Source organism: Globicephala melas, chromosome 2 (assembly GCF_963455315.2).
Source record: "Globicephala melas chromosome 2, mGloMel1.2, whole genome shotgun sequence".
NCBI lineage: Eukaryota > Metazoa > Chordata > Mammalia > Artiodactyla > Delphinidae > Globicephala > Globicephala melas.
The window spans coordinates 5,124,886-5,148,120 of record NC_083315.2 but is presented as its reverse complement, the minus strand read 5'-3'; the positions used below and the strand labels follow the sequence as shown (position 1 = coordinate 5,148,120).

The 23,235-nt window shown below is 35.3% G+C and overlaps 1 protein-coding gene across 6 annotated transcripts in view; it reads right to left on the bottom strand.

Annotated features, from left to right (window-relative positions):
• TRDMT1 (tRNA aspartic acid methyltransferase 1) overlaps positions 1 to 23,235 on the bottom strand; it is a 64,046-nt gene that overhangs the window by 11,374 nt on the left and 29,437 nt on the right. For 3 of the 6 annotated variants that reach the window (XM_060292189.2, XM_030832389.3, XM_030832388.2), the window contains exons 2-10: positions 19,906 to 20,015; positions 10,321 to 10,397; positions 7,863 to 7,934; positions 7,212 to 7,277; positions 6,393 to 6,462; positions 5,826 to 5,909; positions 4,067 to 4,425; positions 1,402 to 1,459; positions 223 to 352 (exon numbers count right to left, since the gene is read on the bottom strand). In XM_060292189.2, the coding sequence (XP_060148172.1) occupies positions 223 to 352; positions 1,402 to 1,459; positions 4,067 to 4,425; positions 5,826 to 5,909; positions 6,393 to 6,462; positions 7,212 to 7,277; positions 7,863 to 7,934; positions 10,321 to 10,397; positions 19,906 to 20,015 (1,026 nt within the window). Of the gene's footprint in view, positions 1 to 222; positions 353 to 1,401; positions 1,460 to 4,066; positions 4,426 to 5,825; positions 5,910 to 6,392; positions 6,463 to 7,211; positions 7,278 to 7,862; positions 7,935 to 10,320; positions 10,398 to 17,948; positions 18,030 to 19,905; positions 20,016 to 23,235 lie in introns of those variants that run through there. The other 3 variants (XM_060292196.2, XM_030832390.2, XM_060292209.1) reach the window with 3 other exon arrangements.

Sequence of the window (23,235 nt, the reverse complement as noted above, 5' to 3'; positions counted from 1 at the left end):
TGAAAGGAGAAGGGGAACTGAGTCTGAAGGGAATGAACTGGGGCAGGTTATGAAGAAAGCAGACACAGGAGGGAAGGAAGATGTCAAAGATGGCACCATCAGGAAAGGAAGCGCTCTCACATCCGTCTGGGCAAGGGTTTATTCATAAACTATGCACGAGTCCCTAATGAATTTTGAGACCTTTAATCAGTGAAAGCTGGGGTCTGCATGTATCCCACATACCGAACTCTGGAGGAAATCCAAGGAGATTTGCTATTTCTTTAGGAGTGAAAAATCGAAGTTGAAGCATTAACAATCTTGTTATCTTTTCTTCTTGTGACAAATTGGTAAGGGATTTGTAGATATTCTCAATCTGTAGGAAAACATCCAAAATAACTAATAAAGTAGAGTGCAATTAGACTTGTTAAGATAATATCGTCTATTGTGAGACAGTTTAAAAATGATGGACATAGTCTTCTGTAACACATGGCAGCACAGGGTAAAAACATCTCTGTGCAATGAACTGTGTAACTGGCTCATCAAGGGCCAGGTAAACTCAGAAAACAAACAAAACCTTAATGCTGAATAGATCAGGATACTCTCAGTGTATCTGTCATTTTTGGTCCCTCAAAAATTAACTCATAAGAATAGAAATAATAAATGACAATATAACATAAAAGAAATGTAGTGAAAGATACAAAAAAGAAACTTGGTCAACCAATAAGTCGATTTTACAAAGCAAATAAGCAGCCATTAAAATGTTTACTATTTATGACCAATTTTATCAAATTAAGATATTTTCTTAAAATGATAAAATATATTTAATAAATATGACTTCTCAAATCCAGACATTCGTTTGTCTCTGATAGGGTTTTTAGCAAGGGTAAATTTTATTAACAGTAAGAGTTTAAATCAGCATAAAAGAAGATAATGTGATTTCACTTCAAAATTATTCAGAAGTATATAAAACTTTCAATATATCAAGCTTGTATTCAACCATGATACCGTAAAGAATTAGCAATTGAAGTATTAATAAAAAGCCTTCCTAAAATATAGATTTTTTTCCCTAACAGGCATTTTTATAGTATGTGCTCCAAAGGAAGGCTCCAATACTAAGATATTTATGCATAATTTTAGAGAACATTAAGTACTGTACTCTGCATTTCAAATTACTCTTTATGGAATAGAAAGAAAAACAAAAGGTAAGAAGAAAAAAAAGAAAGTAAAAACATAAAACACTTTTTGTACATATACTATATCTAGCAACAAGAAGATTTATTCTATAGTAAATAATTATTATATACACATATTCATCCCAGTTGAACATGTAAACTTATTTTAACATTCTCAAATTTTAAGTATTAAAGATAATTTTATTTAAAATAATTTTCAAATATTTTAGTTCTGCAGCATGCATAGTACCTGCACATCCTCTGTAGTCTGCAACACAGATCCTGTCCCTTCTATGTAGCGTCCATAACTAAAAAATTAACACAAATATTTTGTAGCATCTAATATATTTGCTAACGCTAAATTTCTTAAATATTTCTTGAATCAATCTTACATAGTTGTTAATACATCCTTCTGAAATATTCTAAATAATATCACATAAATATGCTTTGTAATTAAAAAACTTACCAGGTGAAAGACATAAGATCAGTCTGTTGAAAATTCTCAGACACTAAACTTGGCATAGTTTTTGTTGTATAAATACTAGTCTGCATATACATTATTGTCATTTTTTAAATGTTCATCACATTTAAATGCATAGAAAGTATGCATTTGTTATGACTTTATATCTAAATGCTATTCAATACTGACATCCCTGCCACATTAGACCAAATGTTATGTAGGTGAAAATAAATTGCTGCTCTTTTCTTATAATGCCTGAACCATCATTTCTTCTCATGAACCCAAAACCGTACTCTCCAGTCTCATGACAAACTCAGGCCCACCAAACGTGCATCTGCCTCTTACTGTAACACTGTATGTTTTTACTCTTTATCATAAAACAATCAGACTATTGTTAAAAATGTATTAAAAATACCAAACACCATAGAAATGCAAGGTATTAGTAATATTTCTTTCCCTAAGATCATTGCCAAGCTGGCTGTTTGACATTTTTTCCTAATAGATGAATTTAAAATAGAAATTAGAGAAAGTCACCATCAAAGAAAAGCTGTTTTCTTATATATCACGTGTGTGTGTGTGTGTGTTATATTATCTACACTAAAGTAGACTTCTACAATAAGGCTTCTTTTATACCATTTTTATAATTATAAAAGAATTTCAAATTTGTTTTTTATTACAAAATTGATAACCCCTGTTTTATGAGAGTCCTAAACAGAACCTAGCAGACTTGGAAATACACAACAGCTGAGTGAAGTCTTTTAAGGTAATGGAAAGGAATAAACCCATTCCCCTGAAAGTACAAGGGCAGGGTATGATAAAGTCAGGGTGAGCCTGGTATGATTACGTCGGGGGCATAGTGTCTTGTGCAAGACAACTAGCTAGTAGGTAAAGAGAGAAGGCTTGAATTTTTTTTTTTTTTTTAAAGAAGATGTTGTGGGTAGGAGTTTATTAATTAATTTATTTATTTTTGCTGTGCTGGGTCTTCGTTTCTGTGCGAGGGCTTTCTCTAGTTGTGGCAAGCAGGGGCCACTCTTCATCGCGGTGCGCGGGCCTCTCACTATCGCGACCTCTCTTGCTGCGGAGCACAAGCTCCAGACACACAGGCTCAGTAGTTGTGGCTCACGGGCCTAGTTGCTCCGCGGCGTGTGGGATCCTCCCAGACCAGGGCTCGAACCCGTGTCCCTGCATTAGCAGGCAGATTCTCAACCACTGTGCCACCAGGGAAGCCCGAAGGCTTGAATTTTTAAATCATACAACTACTTATCAAAAGAGCTTCAGTGAAATTAACAAACAGGGGTAGGGATGGACCTTTTACAAATTTTTCTTGAAGGGTCTAATTTCCCCCCTTCTTCCTAGGTTTAAAAAAAAAAGTTGAGGGGCTTCCCTGGTGGCGCAGTGGTTGAGAGTCCGCCTGCCGATGCAGGGGACGCGGGTTCCTGCCCCCGGTCCGGGAGGATCCCACATGCCACGGAGCGGCTGGGCCCGTGAGCCATGGCCGCTGAGCCTGCGCGTCCGGAGCCTGTGCTCCGCAACGGGAGAGGCCACAGCAGTAAGAGGCCCGCATACCGCAAAAAAAAAAAAAAAAAAAAAAAAAAAGTTGAAAAACACTATTTCTTGAGAATAATCCAAAGGATGTCCCCTAAATGTCCATCAACAGGTAACCAGTAAAAGAAATTATGATATACCTATACTATGAACATATGAAAGTTCTTTAAGCACCCATAGGTAATAATATCCAAATTATACTGCACAATGAAAAAAAGTGCACATAATAATGAATATAGTATGCTACCATTTACTTAAAGGAGGGGGTAAAAATATACATGTATATTTAAACACACCTCACATGCCATACCTCTGGAAGACTAGAGAGTAACCTGAAATCATCGGTTGCACGTAGGGAGGGAAACTGGATGAACAAGAGGCAGAATTGGAAGGGAGTCTTACAATCTTAGTTCCTTTTGAATTTTGAACTATAAGAATATACTACTAATTCAAAAAACTAAATAAAAGTTAAATATGCTATAATGTGCTCCAGGACATTCAATGTTATTTCTTCATATTAAAATTTAATTTCTTCTTGTACATTGATCATGAAAGTGGACAGAAATTTTTGAGGTACCATAAAAAGAAAGGTGCTAAACGATTAGCAATTCACCATCTATAGAAACCATGTCTCCACTGTGGGTAATTAAGCTCCTATGAAGGTCACCAAACGATGGCAGTGTCTCCTATGAGCACTTTTGTGGGCTGTGCACATCATGTTCTGCCAGAAGGAATTTTCACTTGTGCATTCTACTGGAACACGGAAGCAGGCGATTAAGGGTGAAAAAAATCATTCTAGCAGAAACATTTTATAAAATGCTCCTTGTTTTGAGAAGAACTAAGAGAAACAATAGTTATGAAAACCTGGTTATTTTGGATATGCCACGAACAGAGACTCTTTAAAACCTACCCTTTCGTAAAGCATGTGGACCTTCTGGATGTGGGCTTAACAATGTCTAACAAAAGAGCATATCGCAGCAATGACTTTGGCGGTAAAAAGTATGAATTTATGTCAACGTCATCTTCAAGAAAATCTCTTAGCATTCGCACAGAGAGATCACTGTCCTGTTGACGTTTCCTGTCAATTTCTCCTGCAGTTTCAAGCTTAAAAAGAATGGCTTCTTTTCCAGAACATTGTGTGCTGCTATCAAAGCAAATATTTGGCTCAATTTTCTTTTCTTCAATTTTCTTTTCTTCAGTTTCCTTTTCTGCATCTATCGCATGTTTTTGTGGATGTTCAGATTCAGTTTGGGGGAACTCCATCAGTACCTGGCATTAAGTAAAAATACACAAACTCTCAAAAGCTTTCTTAAAAATAAAAGACATATTAATAACATCCATTCAACATTATGTAAAAAAATTCTTTAACTTTTACTGAGTTGTCATTAAAAAGATAGAAATTGAGGTTTACTAGTATTTATACAAGTTATTACAAGTTTTTCATCATATAGTGTTAGGCATCAGGCTATAGATGATTTATTTCATGAAATTACTGCTTTCTGAATTAACAAACCATTCAACAAAGTAATAGGAAGTATGTTGAATACAGAGACAGCATTATATTTGGAAAAGAAGTTGAAAAAGCAACAGGAACATTTCCAGAAAATGTGTTTTTGATCAAAGTTTGCCATTCCCCTTCAATTAAAAAAAAAAAAAAACTAGAACATACCCATGATCTAAAGGAAAATTAGTAATTAAAAATGAAAAGCACTCTTCACCCTGAAAGGTTATTTCTATCCCTGAGTCCCACAGGAAAAACTTGTTCCTGCAAAACAGGTAACCATTTATAAAGTCCTATTTTGGGAAAGAAAAAACAGTTCCAGGAATTTTTAATGATGACGTCTTTGTTCACATACTTTATATACCGTTTTTGGAACTGCCCACTATTAAAGGGAGATATATTGCTATTTTATTATATAACACAGTATTGTATAATACTGATATTGTATTACGGGGGATTCAAATGATACTACTGAAGCCCTGTTAGTAGGACATGACTTTTGAGTTCTTACCTGTGAGGGTTATAGAGAGCTTCACTGGACCACTGAAACTCTGTTATCCACACCAATTTTCAGCAGAAGCATATAAAATTGCTAGCATAATGAGAGATCCTATATATAGCAATTGAGCATTTTATTCTAGCTTGTGCTAATCATTACCATTTTTTAATCAATTAAGGCTAAATAGCATAGATTTCAAATAAAATGCAACTGATGTGTGAAAATACTCAAGCCATTTTTAAGATAGTATACATTTTATCAAAAGTAGTCAATGGCTTCTACTGAGGGAGAAAAATAATAGATGCAAAAGAGTCAATGGTCAGAAGAGAAATTATAGGAGGAAAAGAAGGATAACAACACTAATGGTAATTTTTTTTACTTTTAACTTATTTTCTTTTCTAATGATGAAAGAAAAGTTTCTGGTTTTGTTTCAAGCAATTAAAGTGGCATCAGGAGGGTGAAAAGGCCTACAAGACAGACCTCAGGCATAATCTAAATTACAGGCACAAGAGGACACACATAAACCTCTGTAAACATACTCCAATAAAGATGTTAAAAAAAAAAAAAAACCTCTGCAAAGTAGTTCCTGAAAATAAATTAGCAGACTGAGATATATTTACAACAGATAAATAATGATGATGATGATAACAGCAATAATAATAATAATACCTGACCAGGGGCTTGAAAAGGGAACGGCACTGACTGAAGCTTTGCAATAAGGAAATACCGTAGCCTTGAATTTGGAATGCCAAGCTGCAAGTGAAACAGGGCAGTTAGCTGCTATAGGATATTAAAGAGATCTGTGTCAACTTTTAGCACCTAGTAAAAAAACTCATACAGTTATACATTAGTTTCTGCCAGACAAAATTCTATTATCAATTTGTGGAAGACTTCTCTGTAGCAAGTTCTTAAACCTTTTAAACTGTCACTCTGTACCTTTATTTGAATGAAATAAAGATAGAATCAGATGAATCATATGTCTATGAGTCACTTTCATTTTATATTTCCCAGGTAAAAAGTCAAATAGACATTCTTACATTCATTATGAATAGTATAGTAATCATAAAAAAATAAAATTCACATATAGCTATAAAATTCAGATAGAGAAAGTAATAACCATGTCAGAACTAACTGCAAGATTTACCTATAATATTATCCAAAATGGAGCCATTCTTTTTACTGAATCAAATTCCCTTTGGGAAAATTTGTATAAGAATTTACAATTGCAGTACTTACAGAGGTTGGAGACAACAGAAATTCTTGGTACTGAAAGCCACAATTTCCTATTGTTTGTATTAACAGGTCTCTGAAAAGGCAAAGGGAAAGAAAAAAGCTTTCACTCTACAGTTCAAAATAGGGTTCTTATATAAAATATTATACCTAAAACTTCATTTTACATGAAAACTGTACCTCCACTTAAGTTGTTTAGAAAAAGGATAATCCTAGGTCTTATTTTAAGTCCAGTACTTGAAAAATTACATTTCTCAAAAAAGAGATAATCCCTATTATAAATAAATAAAGCTACCAGATAATTTATAAAACTGGTGAGTTAGAATCGCCAATCCTCTCATGATAAGCTTACTATAGGAATGGAACTATATCTGTAGCCAATCAGACGGGGGAACACTGTCATAGACAGCAGGTCAGTCAAGGACTTGGATGCATTCTCTCCAGCTGGGCTACTGTCTGAAAGGGGCCTGACACAGGGCTTGCTTCTTCAACCCAACTGTAGGACAGAAAACGCCTGTCAATAGGACAAATTTTTACCGAAAACATTCCTACTTCTAAAGAAACAGGCACCAATGTAAGCAGCTAAAATTGAGAAATCATTCCGGAAAAATTCAAACATATCAAAATGGGAAAGAATCAGTTGAACCTAACTTTGTGATACTTCACGTTACTAACTATTCAAAATCAGTATTAACGCGTAAACTTCATAACATATATAAAATGTCGGAATATACACATTTATTTTTAAGATCTTCATTTCATAACAGCTCCTATTATAAAATATACCAAGTCTAAGATGAACACAGGACAAATACATTTTTTTACCTTGTAGAAGATACTTCAAAACCTTTAACATTTTCTAAAAGAATATACTTTGGTAATTTTTGTAACCTAAAAAAAAACAAAAACAAATGGAATTCTAAACATCTCATTACTAAGAAGTAAGAAGTAAAGAAAATCCTTACTTGTGGGAAATATGAGGTAAGTAATTGTCCAAACTCTTTTTATGAAAGGATTTTATAAGGGATGGAGACAACTCATACTTTATTCCTTTCCCCCATAAACAAGGCACACCTGATAAAGTTAACATTTGAAATGTTAATTTCCATGGAAGTTTAATGAAAACATGGGTTTGCACAGCTCAAAGGGCTGACATTTCCACAGAATGGAGGCTTCTAGGGTTGGCAGCACAAGTTTCCAGGCCATGGGCAACAGCAATAGCATCATTTGCACAAATACCGAGCAGAGGCAACAGAATTCAGCTATTAGGCTGTTAACGCCCTGTCACTCACTTTTAGTGGCAACTGTGGAACCGACAAACATTTGCAGTTTTACTCTATCAGTCACGACAGAAGATAAATGACTCGCACAGAACCTGCATAAGATGCTGATCTCTATAAAATGACAAACATCACGTTCTTCCAGATGTAAAGTTTTACATTTAAGGTAAGCTTGTACCGGAATTTAAGTTTTTACCTTGGGAGAATGTCTAGAATATGTAAGAAGCTATTTGTCCTTGGATCAGTCACATCACCTTGCAGGCCGATTCTAAAGGGTAAGGAAAGTAAATAAGTTCAGCAAGAATCTTACATAAAGGTATCAAATCACTTTTAAAAAGTCAAAACAGAGAACTAAAATTAGTTGGTCCTCACAAAAAATATGATCATCTCTGTTGCTACAGAGAACAAAAATATATGTTTTCATTTAATTTAAAAAAGCCTTGCCTGTCTAATAAATACACTTATTATCAATACAAGATAATATGTCCAGATGACTTGCATGAGGCAAAGAAGAACAAGAAGTCCACAAAGAATAAAATCAATTACCCTCTTAAAATCACTTTGTTCAGGAAAGACACACACACACACACACACACACAATTAGCTAATGTCTCACCTGCCCAGGTGAGACAACAAAAGTTCAGAAGAATGAGCTGGTTGGGCAGGGTGGCAGTGTAGAGTTGATGGCATTGGTAACTAATCACCAGCTAAGCAGATGAAGGTAGCAGGTAAAACTAGAACTATCTTGTCCAATGTAAACAGGAGAGACTGAAGCTGAACGCTTGATTCTACACGAAGGAGTTGCAACTTGGCTAGACTAAGTAAGTCAAAACAGGTCACGTGAACAGGCAGAATTTGGACTAGCAGTTAAATCTTGCAAGTAACATTCGATATGATCAAGAAGCAAGCAGAAAAGACTTATATTGGGCATGAGTCGTAGCAACAGAGGACTAGGGTTTAAGGCCTTGCTACTTACTAGCTTCGTGGTCTAAAATAAGTTACTTGACATCAGTTATCAGTTTCCTCACACCTGACAGCAGGACCAAAATCATCAGTGGATCTGAGGCTCAGATGGGAGATTAGAGTGGACTTGAATAGATTCCTCAGAAATCTTGGTTTCCTCTCATTTTGTCCCTTTCCTCTCAGAGTTCCAAAGATGATCGCACTACAGGATCAGACACTGCAGCCGTCAGCAGCTGGAGTTGGGCTAATACAGAGTGGGAGCAGCAGTAGGGAAGACACAGGGGCCCCACTGCAGTGATATCTGAGGCATTACAGCACTGGGGCTGCATTCTGTCCTGAACCTCCCACTTACTGTGGTTAAAAAGGCCATAATACACTTGCACAGGCTAGGAGCCATCTTTACGTGGAACGTCCTCCTTCACTGATAAATTCCCAACCTGCTTTCAGACACAATACAGATATCACCTCTAAAAGAATTCGTCCCTCCTGGTATATGCAGCAACATAACACCTCTCTCCTCCATGCTCTCATGGCAGTTTCAGCATTCATTTATTATATTCCTTAAATCACATTATAAGATAATTATTTGTCAGTCATTCCCCATGGACTATAAGTTCTATAAGGATGGGAACTACAGCATCAAAAGCAATACCTCATGTGTAGGTGCACAATAAATCCCTGGGGAATTAATTTCCTAGAAAACTTGAAATAAATCAAAACTTGGATGGAAATTAAGCATGAGAATATTTATTTAAATTAGAATTTTTACTACATGTTATATCCCATTTAAAATCACATTATGTGTTTAAATAGGACTATATATTAATAGGACTATAAAATAATCAAAAAGTCCTGGCTCTGACATTTTCTAATGGTATGGCCTTGGGAAAGTTACTTAACCTTTCTATGCCTCAGTTGCTCACCTGTAAAATGATGATGATACTAATGCCCATCCCATAAGCTTGTTATATTAAATGACATACTCCAGTAAGACACTCAGAGGGTTACCACTATTATCATTATTACTTAAAATAATTGAAATATTATTATTTAGAGTATCTAAATGAAGAGGGATTAGTCAAGATTTTCTCTAAAATATAATTCCCTGAAATACACAGCCAAATAAACACCATATAATAAAAAGCTGTCATTTTTAAAAAGTCATTTTATTAATTGTATGTATTATTAAATGTACCTATCAATTCGAGAAATTTTAAATTCACAAATGCATTCTTTTTTTTTTTTATTTTTTACAAATGCATTCTTGACTAGCCTTAAAATTTTACAGGTAAGTAATTTAGGATTTGAATATTAACTATGGAAATTTACTTTGATTAATCAGTGTTCGGAAGATATTCCTGAATGCTCATTAGTTTAAATAATTAAAGGTAATTTGGGTCAGAAATAAATACTGTTTCTTTGGTAGGTATTAAGGAGGTACCATATAGTCTCCGCATACCTACTATTGACCAAATTACTGTGTTCATCTGGCAGTAATTGCTATTTTCTTTATGATTAATGCTGAATTATAAACGTGTGTAGAGAAAAGGAATTATTGATGAAAAGTTTCAAGACTAGGGAAATGCAGCTGATGGACTTCAAAGTGTCTGTGCTTGAAATTACAGTGTGATTTGATTGAATGAGTCCTTCAAAAGTACTCTTCCTAACAGAGAAATATTTATTATACATACCTTGTGAATGGCTGACAGGGAGGGCTCATTAAAATCATATTGAAAGATAATCTGTCAAACTCTTCTAGTGTAATACCCTAAGGAACGAACATGTGGGGGGAAAGAAAAAATATAAAAACATGCGTAGAAGGGGGCAGAGGAAAAATGCTAAGTAATTACCAGTAAATACATCAGAAATTGTGACACTTAACTTCATTTATAACACTTAAAAGTTAATAAAACACCTACTACTTTTTAAATAAACTTTAGTTAAACTAATTTTCCAAAGCAATTTTGTGAAGAAAGTCGAGCAGTAAGCTGAAGCTATGAAAAATTAAGTGACTTCCCCCAAACTCGAGAGCCAGCCAAAGCAGAGCTGGAAAGCTAGTTTCCTAGATGCTAAGTATTTTGTGCCTCTATGACACCTCAAGTCCAAGACTGCCGTGATTTCTGGAATCAAACATGGAAAACTTTATTTTATAATTAATGATTTGCAAAGGATCTAGGGAATTTTTAATACCTCTCTATTAATATTATTTATTTAGAAAACGTGATGTATTGACCAGTCACCATCCCTTTCATGTATGTCTCTGTCAATATATCACCAAATGGAAAAAGGTCCCATTTTCAGATATCCACAATTACTATACTGTTTTACAGTTGTGGGTAGTCAAAGGACCTCAAAAGATTGTAGATAAGATTAATCAAAATAATCCCTATTGGGCTAAATAGTTTTAAAATGTACTGTTTTGCTCCTATTTTATATACACTATCAGAAGACAAACATAGAAAAATACAAGTCATGGGTTTGCCAATTCTCATTAAGCTCTCTTAGTGTACACTCTTACCCAGGAATTTAAAGCCATAAGCCCAGAATCACAACATTCCTAATTACAACACATTTCTAAGAAGTTTGAGTTCGTGAATAAAGCAGGAAAAGCTTTATTCTGAGTTCTGAAAAGAGTGACTTAACCTGGGGAGCACATCAGTTTTCTCTACTGTATTAAAAGTTCGAATGTACATGTCTATCGTTTTTAAATCACAGGGTTTTAAGTAGTTTAAGGCATATATGTAAAAAGAAATAAAAATTAAATACTGAAAAGTTCCTGAAGCACCTCTGGATCCCAGAGTTCTAAAGAAAACAATCTGAAAATCATACACTCAACAGTCTGTCAGGAACCCTGGGGCAGGGCAGTAAGATTAGCACACATACTCCAGTTACAGAGCTGGTCAGCACAGGGCTATTACGAAAAGCAACTTATTTATCTCACAACTGATTGTGAACAGATTAAAGCTGAATTCCTAAAATGAAAATAAAAATCAAACAACAATCTTTTACGTAAGGAGAATCCTTAAGTCTAGAATCTAAAGGAAGTAAACAGAGTTAATGCCTCCAATACTGTTAGACATAAAAAAATTTACAATTTTAAAGGATTCTTGGAAAGAGTGATTTTCTTTTTTTTACAGTACAACGCAAATGACAGAACAGTTATGCAAAACATAATCGCTCAATTAAACCATTCACAACTCTTTAACCTAGCATTCTAGGTCAATGAATATGTTAGGATTCAAGAAAGTAGTTAGAGATGCATGGATTAACGTTAATAATTTGATATTTTAACACTAATGGAAATCAAATTCTGTTTCCATAAACAGGCCATTCAAGCTAATAAAAACATCGTTGCTTTCAGAGAACATTAGATCCACTCGATGTGGTAACACTGTTTATTGCATGTTGATGAGCAACTTTGTTTGTCCCCCTACTTGTTTTATTACTTCTTTTCTCAAAAAGCTTCCTGGTTATTCTTATACTTAATTTTCATTTAAACTTTAGGGAGACCTTGGTAGATTAGAAAACAACAACTTTTGACTATTTTAGTGAATTTATTGTTAATCTAAAGAAAAATAAAATTTTGTGGCACAAGGTAAGTCTTCAGTAAAAAGTTAGTGATATTTCCTACCATTTCCTGCCCTATGAACTCTGATGTTATTTCGTTCATGAATACTCATGACAGTTAGATCTTTCCTGATCACTGTACGAATCATCATTATAAAGTAATTTTCTGACTCGTAAATGCTTTTTGCTTTCAGACAGATCTTACCTAATACATATCAGTTCTGAAACCCCTGTTATACTTTGTTATGATTTGCCTGACATTTTTTCATTTTTTAGGCACAATGTGTTATTCATTAAACAAGGTTCATAATTAATCCACCGATATTTCAGAGCATCTACGACACACCAGGCATTGTGCTAGTCTGGGAATACAACAATGAACAAACCAGACAAGGTTTCTGCTCACATATTTATACTGCAGTGTCTAGTAATTTTCCATTTTCTTCAGAGATAAATTACAGATTTTAGTTTTATTACTATTTATCTTTGTAACTGGTGAATCCTGCTCCTGGTTAAAAACCTACATGAGGGACTTCCCTGGCGGTCCAGTGGTTAAGACTTTGCCTTCCAATGTAGGCGATGCGGGTTCAATCCCTGATCAGGGAGCTAAGATCCCATATGCCTTGGGGCCAAAAATCCAAAACAAAACAGAAGAAATATTGTAACAAATTCAACAAAGACAATTTTCAGGCCTGACTGTAGGCAACGAGGAGGGCTTCACCCAGCGGGTGTCAGGGGAAAGCGCCCTCCCGGCTCCAGACTTGGTGCAAGGCCAGCACCTTGCAGTCTCCGAGGGCAGGGCGGGTGCGAGCTCTCAGGCCCCCAGCAGCTCGGGCCCTTCGTGTATCTGCATTCCTGGGTCTCTTTGCCTGAGGCCTTTGCACAAAGCCCTCTTCAGGCGCCGTCTATTTCTGCCAAGGCCTCCGTCTAGCGGGAAGAGGGGAACCCTTGAAGACACTTCTCCCGCTACGACTAACGCTTGGCCCTTCTCACTCCCAGCCTTCTCACCACTGCCCGCGCTCTCTCCCCCAATGCCAGGGGCTCCTCAACAGAGAGCTGACCCCCACGTCTGTGCTGATCACCCCACCTTCCAGCAGGATGCTGTCCCCTGGGGAAACGGAACAGGGGGCGTTGGCGTTTTCTTGTTTTTTAGAGACTTGCTTTTCCCACCACAGCAAGTAATTAAGGCTTCACTCTTTCATTTTTGCCCTGTTGCTTCAATCAGCTACTCTGATCCCTGACAGCTCAGCTGAGCTCCTGGCAACATTAAATAATGTCCTAAAAATCTATAGCTTCATTTATCTTTCAAAGAACAGACATATTTTTTGAGTCTCACTTTTCCTTCCTACTCCAATTATATTATTATTCTTACACTGCAAAGATTTATAACATTCTCACCCTGCTTCCCGACCATTATTTCTTTCCTAACATGGCAGCTTTATTCCTGGGTTCTCCACTTTGATTCATCTCCTGCTTAGTTAGATTAAGTGACTGAGTCATTTTTTCAGTAAGGGTTCATGGGTACTACAGTTCATGAGTTGTTGGAGGTTTTATTTTAGGAATTTTTTTCATCTACTTCTGTTAATATTTTTGTCCTGTTTGTTTTATTTTCTGTTTGCTATTCTGACAGGACTTTCATTTCTATAATGGTTTTATTTTTCTCATCTGTTTTTTTTCCCCAGACCACTGACACTCTTCAAATCTATTGTCTTATTATTGTTTTTTGATCTCATGTATACATTTATTTGAGTTCTTGTTTTAAAGATATTGAGCTTTATTTAAGGTTTCAAGCACATGGAGACATGTTTTTGTAATTTTCTTCTGCTTCTTAATATGATTTTTCTGTGTATATTCTGCTTTTTTGTTTATGTTACTTCCTTTTAAAAGTACTATACTAGGAGAGTCTCAAACTGGCTCCTTTCTAATTATTAATTTTTTAATGGAGATCACTTGAATCTAGAAGTTTGCTAAAAAGGCGAAAGAAAGAGCAGTAGCTCTATTCAGGTATTTGTCACCACACTTTCTGGGAAGAACCCACAGAGGCCTTTAACTTAAGACCATGCCTCTGTCCCTAACCCATGCTCTTGCGTTTAGGATGAGCAGGAAGTCTGCAGAGGTTGTAATGATGCTTTCAGCCCAGTGAGTTGGAATTCTTTACTGTCTCTTCTTAACTTTGAACAAGCAATTGCTGGGTCTGCTTTGCCTGCTCCCTTGTCCTTCTTCCCTTCTCAATTCTGCACAGGACACAGAGAGGTCTGCATGAAATTCTACCACCCTCATTCACCTGTGTCTCATCACCACTGCATTTGACACTACTCTTCCCAGTTTTCTTTTCTGCTTTGGTTTATGGCTAAATCCTATTTTCATTCATAATGGTTTCCCACCCCCTCTTTTCTTTTCTTATTTCTATTAGGAAAAGAAATAGAGTTTTAGAAAAGAAATATCTTTTTTATGCCACAGTCAATCAGAGGTCCCAAAGAAAACTGTTTACAAGTCCAACTTATGCACTAAATAGTAAGTTCCTGAAGGTAAAGACTATCTCTCAGTCATATCTGTGCTCCCTCTAAGGGCTCAATAACTTGCATGAAGTAAATGTTCAAATGATCAGAATATGTTGCTTCATGAAACTTAAAATCCCTGAAGTCTCTCATTACTCCTAAGTTCTCCATTAACCTTCCACCCCCTTTTTAAACATGACCCCCAAGGTAGTTCTGATATATTTGACCTGGACATGGTACACTCTTTCCACGTCAGAACAGGGTTGAAGAGAACATCCTAGAAGAGACTAAAAGCCGTGGGAAGGTAGACTGTCTTTTGTCTCATAGACACCATTTTAATGAACTGATTCTCTCCTTTCAAATGACCTGGAGGTACCTCCATTCTTCCCTCTCCCTAGTGTTCTTATATCATATGCAGATAATACAATTTATTATCACCTATTAAAACTGGTACTGAAATAGAATTACCACTAGAAAAATGGACACAGATGTATTATTCTAAATGCCCCCAAATTTCTATTGGCATGTAGCTGGGAATGCCAATCAGTCCCCAGATATGTCAAGTATTTCAGTTTCTCTTAGAAGGTAAAACAGAAAGGAAGGTTAAGTTGGTGAACATAATGGGTGCTTTACTGAGATTCTGTTGTTTTTTTATACTTTGTTTAGTGGGAGAAAACTCTTGCTGAATTGGACATTTGGCTGCATCAACTTTTAAATATTTACATTAAATTTAAATTTAGATTAATTTTTTCTAATAAAATAACTTTTGCTATCATACTGTATGTCAGAGAAATTCTGGAACCTAAATGCATATCATCTGCCTATTAGAGTCAATTCAAAGTTACTTTTTTGTAGGTATCTTTCTTCTGACCCCGGATTTATTTTTGCCCTACGTCCATGATGAGACAGGTAGACTGACTGTACGTTGCCATGAAGTTTATGAAATGCATTGCTACCAGTGACTGGAAAGATGATGATGTCCCCATAGTCCTCCTCTCTATGATGCCCAGGGGGAAAGATATTCTGTTCTCAATACGAGGGATAGACGTTCTTCAACACATAAGTAGATTATTTCTACCTTTTGGATACCCAATCATAGAGCTAGGAATGTTCCCATTTCATACTGGCTGAAAGAAAACTTAAAACAAACCTGTTGGGTAAACAAAATGTGGTATACCTATATAATGGAATATTACTCAGCCAGTAAAAGAAATGAAGCACTGATTCATGCTAGAACATGGATGTATGGAAACATTATGCTAATCGTAAGAATCCAGACCAAAAAAAGCCACATATTATATGATCCCATTTATATGAAATGTCTAGAATAGTCAAATCCATAGAGACAGAAAGTAGATTAGTGGTTGCCAGGGGTTGGGGGGAAGGAGAAATGGGGAGTGACTGCTAATGGCTACAGGATTACCTTTTGGGGGATGAAGACATTCTAGAATTAGAAAGTGGTAATGGTTACACAACTTTGTAAGTAAATGAAAAAAACAAGAAAACACTGAATTGTAGACTTTAAAACAGTGAACTTCACGGGATATGAAATTGTATCTCACTGAAAAAAGCATTTGTGAGACTTTTGCTTCTGCCTGTGAGTTGTGTAAATAAACTAGAAAATTGGGAGAAATGTAATAACTGTTTTCAGATATTGGAATTGGACCACAGACAGAGCAGGACTGCCATTCCTTAGAAAAGGAAAAAAAAAAAAAAACTTGAAGATAATTCAACTTTCTGCCTAGAGATAATTTCCATACGGCAGTGAAGGGAAAGGAGATCCAAACTGTACCTGGTAATGTAGATGAGCTGAAGACAGAGGTTGGAGCTCAAGATCAAAGTGACTAGAATTTGCAGAGCAGAGTGCCAGACAAAAAGAAGCTGCACAGGGAAAGAGATGCAGAAATCTGCATAACATTCCCCTTGAGTGTCTTGCTGAGTATCAACCTGTGCATGCATCAGGCAAAACGCCTTGAGGGAGGGCAAAGAAAAACTGCTGGAAAAGGAACAATTACTGGGAAGTTGTAAGCCAAAAAAATTCCCAGATCTCTGGGCTAGCAATCATTTGAGTTAACATCCAGAGTAGCGAGACCTAGTTGAGAACATGGGGCATTTAATAGCAATCTAAGAAGGGTCATATATTAACAGTAAGATTAGACTAGCCTTACAGTAAAAGCTACTCCAGATCCAGTTTGAAATGCTTAACAATAAGCCTCAAAAGAATCAAGATGATCTGAAATTAATTGCCTCTGAGGACAATATCCAACAGTCCTTAAAAGATTACAGTAAACTCCAACACTCAAAAATGTAAAACCTACAATGTTAGGCTCCTCATAAAAAATTACTACAATGCTAAGAAACATGATAATGTCTTATAGCAATTAAATAAATTAAATTCATAATTAAGAACCTTCCCACAAAGAAAACTCCAGGCCCAGGTGGCTCCACTGATGAAATTCTATCATTTATAGAAGAACTGATACTTGTTCTTCACAAACTCTTACAGAAAATATAAGGCTATGTATAAATATAAAAACCATACAAATATGTTATGAGGAAACTATAAAAGTCACCTACAAAGATAAATGCAAAAATAATTAACAATATTTTAACAAGTGGGATGTAGCATAACATAAAACTGATGGTATATCATGACAAGTAGGATTTATCCCAGGAATGCAATACTGACTTAACATTCAAAAAAGGAATTGATATGATCACCATATTATCAGAATACAAGGGAAATGATATAATCATGTCAAAAGATGCAAAAAAAAAAAAAGCATTTGACAAAACTCAAAACCTGTTCATAATACAAATTCTCAGAAAACGAAATAAAAGGAAATTTCCTCAACTTGATACAAGGCATCTATGAAAAATATACGACTAACATCTACAAAATGATAAATGACTGAATGTTCTCCCCTAAGATCTGGAAGAAGGCAAGGATGTCCACTGTCACATGTTTTATTCAACATTATAAAGAACGTCCTAGACAATGCAATAAGGCAAGAAAAAAAGTCACACTGGTTGGAAGGGAAAAGTAAAACTCTTTTTTTCTCAGGGAATATAACTGTACATGTTAAAAAATCCTAAAAAATCAATATTAAAGTTACCAGAACTAATAAGTAAATACAGCAAAGTCACAGGATACTAGGTTAATAAATAAAAATAAGTGTAAGACTAGTATACTAAATATTATAAAATATAGCTGATACAAATTAAAGAAGACCTAAATAAGTGAAGAGTGATACCATGTTCATGGATTGGAAGACTCTCTTTTATGAAGATATCAGTTCTTCCAAAACCAATCAGTGAAACTCCAATCAAAATATCTTTTTTTTTGTAGAAATTGGCAAGCTGATTCTGAAATTTACACAGAAATGTAAATGAGAGTGTAGCCAAAATAATCTTGAAAAAGAAAATCAGAAGTTTGAGAACTTACGTTGCCTGAATTCAATACATATTATAAAGCTATAATAACCAGTTTTATATGCACTTAGGAAAAAAAATGACCTCTACCTCAGACTACGCACAAAAAGTAACTTTAACTGGGTCATAAACCTAAATGTAAAAGCTCAAACTATAAAACTTCTAGAAGAAAACAGGAAAAAAATGGGGTAAACAAAGATTTCTTAGGACACAAAAAAAAGTGTCCCATAAAAAAAAAAAGATAAGTAACTTCTGCACTTTGATGAACACAGTTAAGGAAATGAAGACAAGTTACAGATTTGGAGAAAATATTTGTCATACATATTTCTGACAAACAACTTCAATCCAGAAAACTTAAACAACTCTTAAAACTAAATGATAACAGCACAAACATACCAAATAAAAACTGGGAAAGAAATTTCATCACGAAAAACATAGAATGGATAATAAGCACATGAAAAAAATACTCAACATTATTAGTCACCAGGGAAATGCAAATTAAAATCACAATACCACTGTATGCTCGCAAGAGCGGCTAATATTTAAAATACTGACAACAGCAATTGTTGGTAGGGATGTGAAACAACTGAAACACTTAAACATTGATTGTGTGACTGTAAAATGGTATGAACATTATGGAAAACAGTTGGCATTTTCTCATAAAGTTAAAGAAATTTGCCATATGATACGGCAATTCTACTCCCAGGTATATATCCACAAGAAGTAAAAACAAAGTCCACACAAAAACTTGTACATGAATATTCATAGCAACTTTTTTATAACAGTCAAAAACTGGAAACAATCTAAATGTCAAACATTGTGTGAATGGATATACATTTTGTAGTATGAAATATTCCACTGTACAGAATATCACTGAACAATAATGAAGAGCCAACTACTGATAGATAACAACAATGTGGGTAAATGCAAAAAAACATTACACTAAACAAGAGAAGTCATACTCAAAAAAATTACACTCAAGATTCTATTTAGGATATGACTAGAACTGGAAAATTTAATCTGTAATGACTGAAAGCAGATCAATGGTTGCCTGGGGTTGGGGTCAGAGACTGAGTAAAACGAGGCATTAAGGAACATTTTAGGGTGTTCCTTAATGGATGGATGTTTTAAGTCTCGATTGTGGTTACACAGTATGTATTGGTCAAAACTCAAACTACACACTTACAATGAGGGCAGTTTATTGTATGTAAATTATGGCTTCATGAGAAATTTGTGTGTAAAATTTTTTACGACGTGAAATTGGGAGAAAAACATAATTTCATATTATTTTAAAAATAACAAAAGTGTTAAAACACTTCTGCTGAGTTCATCACAGGCAAAACGGTATCTTTAACTTTGATGGGCTTCAACAAGAAGCATTCAACAAGTAATATCCAATCACTTTTTTTACTCTCTTTTTTCACTCCTGCTATATACATATTACACATGAGTAATGCTTAAAAATAAAGAATTAAGTAAAGTTTAATATCATTACAGAACCAAGAATTTAGAAGTCAAGCATATTCTTACATTTCAATTCTTTCTCAGAGACCAAAACATTGATCCTCTTTTTCTAAAGCTAGAAATTTAAAAAAAGGCAAAAAGTAACATGCTATCTTCTGACAGAATAAAAAATGTTAATTTAATTCCCTTCTCCTAAACTTTTTCATTTATATATGACTTATCTTCAAATGAAGACACCAGAAACCAGTATCTTACAGTATTCAATTATATTTTCCTTGCTATATATAGACTTATTAAAACAATATTGTTACTCACTTCAATTGTCTTGGCCAGTAACTGTGTGTGAGGAAAATTATACTTGTATACTTCATTAGCGACAGTGTTTATATCAACGGCAGCCACCACTTGTGCAGGTATACAGCTTTCTGTAATGATAAGTGGAATAACTTAAAAGGTAAAGTCCTTAACAACAATTTGTTCATCATAGAGAGAAGCCAAAAAAACAGAATTTTGTAGTACATTTCCTCACTTCCTCAATTATCTGGCCAGATCTCAGGTTGTCAGTGGACAACAAAGCCAGGAGGAGCTAGGCGCGAAGTAGAATATTTATATGCCTCTGGTTCATCTCTCTCAACAGCATTCTCATGCTAAAAATAAGATTTAAATATTTTAGTCATTATCTCATATTTTCTTTCCTTCCTCCATAAGATACACATTTATGAGTCGAATGGAAAGTTTTCCTAAATTAAAACAAACCAAAAACAGAAAAGTGAAGTACAGTAAGTCCCCTACATACCAACGAGTTCCGTTCTGAGAGCACATTCATAAGTCCAATTTGTTCGCAAGTCCAGCAAAGTTAGCCTAAGTACCCAACTAACACAATCGGCTATATAGTACTGTACTGTAATAGGTACTGTACTATAATACTTTTCACACAAATAATACATAACAAACAAACAAATGCAAAACCTAAACAAAACATTTTTAATCTTACAGTACAGGTTCCATTATTGTCGCTTGGTGCTTCTTGGCAGTACCAGCTACATCACTGCTGCTTTTACACTTGCTTCAGGACATCCTCAGCTTGAAATAAAGATACTGTACTACTGTACTCTATACAGTACTGTATAGTAAAGTACACATAAGCAGAACCACTTGTAGAGGATGCACACATGTGACAATGTACGCCAGACACGTGAACTAACTTACGGGATTCGACATGAGAACACACGTTCACATCTTTGAAAGTTCGCAACTTGAAGGTTCGTATGTAGGGGACTTACTATATATTCTTAAAAGCCACATCACTGGGCTTCCCTGGTGGCGCAGTGGTTGAGAGTCCGCCTGCCGATGCAGGGGACACAGGCTCGTGCCCCGGTCTGGGAAGATCCCACGTGCCGCGGAGCGGCTGGGCCCATGAGCCATGGCCGCTGAGCCTGCGCGTCCTGAGCCTGTGCTCCGCAACGGGAGAGGCCACAACACTGAGAGGCCCGCGTACCGCAAAAAAAAAAAAAAAAAGCCACATCACTTGGAAATTTATAAATAAATTAACTAACATTTGTTCTTCAACTTCTAACATTAATACAATGCTGCTTCCCAATACCACTGAAAATGCTTTTAGGTAAGTTTTGCTAAGTTTCACGTAAATTTGTTTTGTTTTGTTTTCAAATAGCTTTATTGACATGCAACTCACATATCACAAAATTCACCTGTTGAAAGTTTAGGTAAGTTTTTAAAGGAGATGAAAAATTAATTGGTGTCCAAATCTAGAAAGCTCACAGACTAAAAATTAAAAATTTTGACAGCGAGAAGGTGAGAAGAGCAAGAGAAATAATTACAAGGGCATGTCTGCCTTCACTGCCCATCTGCCTTGCTGCTAAAGAAAGGTATTTTTTCATAATGCTTTCAGATTCAGAAAATTTTGTCATAGTCTTTAAATGGCAGTCAAAATTTCAACCATGTAAACGTAGATGCTGTTATATTTGGCAATTATCACCCTCTTTGCACTTCTTCCCCAAACACATACAAACCCAATTATGTGTAAACCCTGTCCCAAATCGGTAGAAAATGTGAAGAGTTTTTAAAATAAATGTATTTCAGAAATCTTAGGAAAATCATCAGAGAAAATGTTACAAAATTACATAGTAACTCCAAATAGCTATTTCTTTAATAACCATTTCTGTTCATAGTTAAATTAGGCAGCCCAAATATCAAAAAATGAAAAAGAAAAATATTAGGATGTGAGGAGCTAGGCTTCATGCAGCAGGCACCTGGAAATAAAACCCAGATCTCAGAAGATGGGGCAAGGAGGGAAGCTCACACACATTCAGGAAACAATCACAACCCTACACTGAGGCCTACAAAAGATAATGCCAGAGAGAAAACAGGGGATGAATGTGTCTAAGTAAATATTTACTTCATGTATACTACTAGCTAGGCTCAAGACCCTGGGCTAGGATCAGTTATCTTCTAGGTACCCTGCTGCCTTGTATGTAGGTCACTGGAACTTCAAGGTCCAGTTAGTAATATCATAGGCAGCTGCCTCTAAGTGAGTTTAAATTCAATAACTAGTTTACTTGCCTTTGTATGAAGTCAATTTAAGTTCTAAATTATATCTCTGTCAAAGGCATCAGAGAGATCTTGAAACATAAATCAAGGTTTTTAAACAAACTAAAAAAAATTAGTATATAAGGATCAATTTGCAAAATCACAAACCTTATAATCCAGGTCAAGAACTATACAACTACTAATCATTTTAAGAGAGCTCAGAATTAAATAACTTCACTGAACTATTCTACTGTTCTGCTAAATAAGATATGTTGTAATTAGCATGATGCTTGTCTTTCTGTTATATATACAGCAAGCTGGGATTGCCTGGAGTTAGTTGATGTGATTTTTCTCCTTTTTCAGGATGACTGAAAATCCACAGTGATGTGCCAAATCTCTACTATAATCAATAATTAATTTTATGTTCTTGTATTAAGTGCCTGGAAGACATAAAAACTGATAAAACTCAACTGCCAAATGAGTGCTTTGTGTGGTGATGAAAGAACTGATGAACCGAAAATTCTTTCTCAGGAAACAATAGATTTTTAAAGTCAATAAACAAGTGCACTGTTTGCACATATTTTAGACTGTTATAAAATAGGATCTACCACATGACCTAAAAAGTTATTTCCATGATGAAAAATAAACATACTAAGCCCTTACTGACACGAATTCAACCTGCCTTTTCAAAACAGATTGTTTTGGGGTATGAGTGTGTAACCAAGGAAAAAGTTGAACTTATAAATAACACTCTTAAAATCAAGCCTTTCAATTCTATCAAAATCTTAAATTGAGCTCCAAAGACAAGTTGTTTTGATATTTCTTACTGTACACTTTAAATCTATAGCCTCCAAAAATCTTTGTTAAGCTGTACACACAGATTTTGAAAATGTTTAACTAAAAATAACCAAAAAAATATAATTCAACAGATTTTTGCCTAAGTGAGCTCCATCACTTAACCTATCCAGGAGTAGTAATTCTCAAAGGGGAGAGAGAATTGGGGAAATGGGATCCACAGGATCTTCTGGGGAAGGAGAAGGAGAGGATGGGTTTTCAACACTTTGATCTATTGCTTTACCTGGATTTTATTCATGGTAT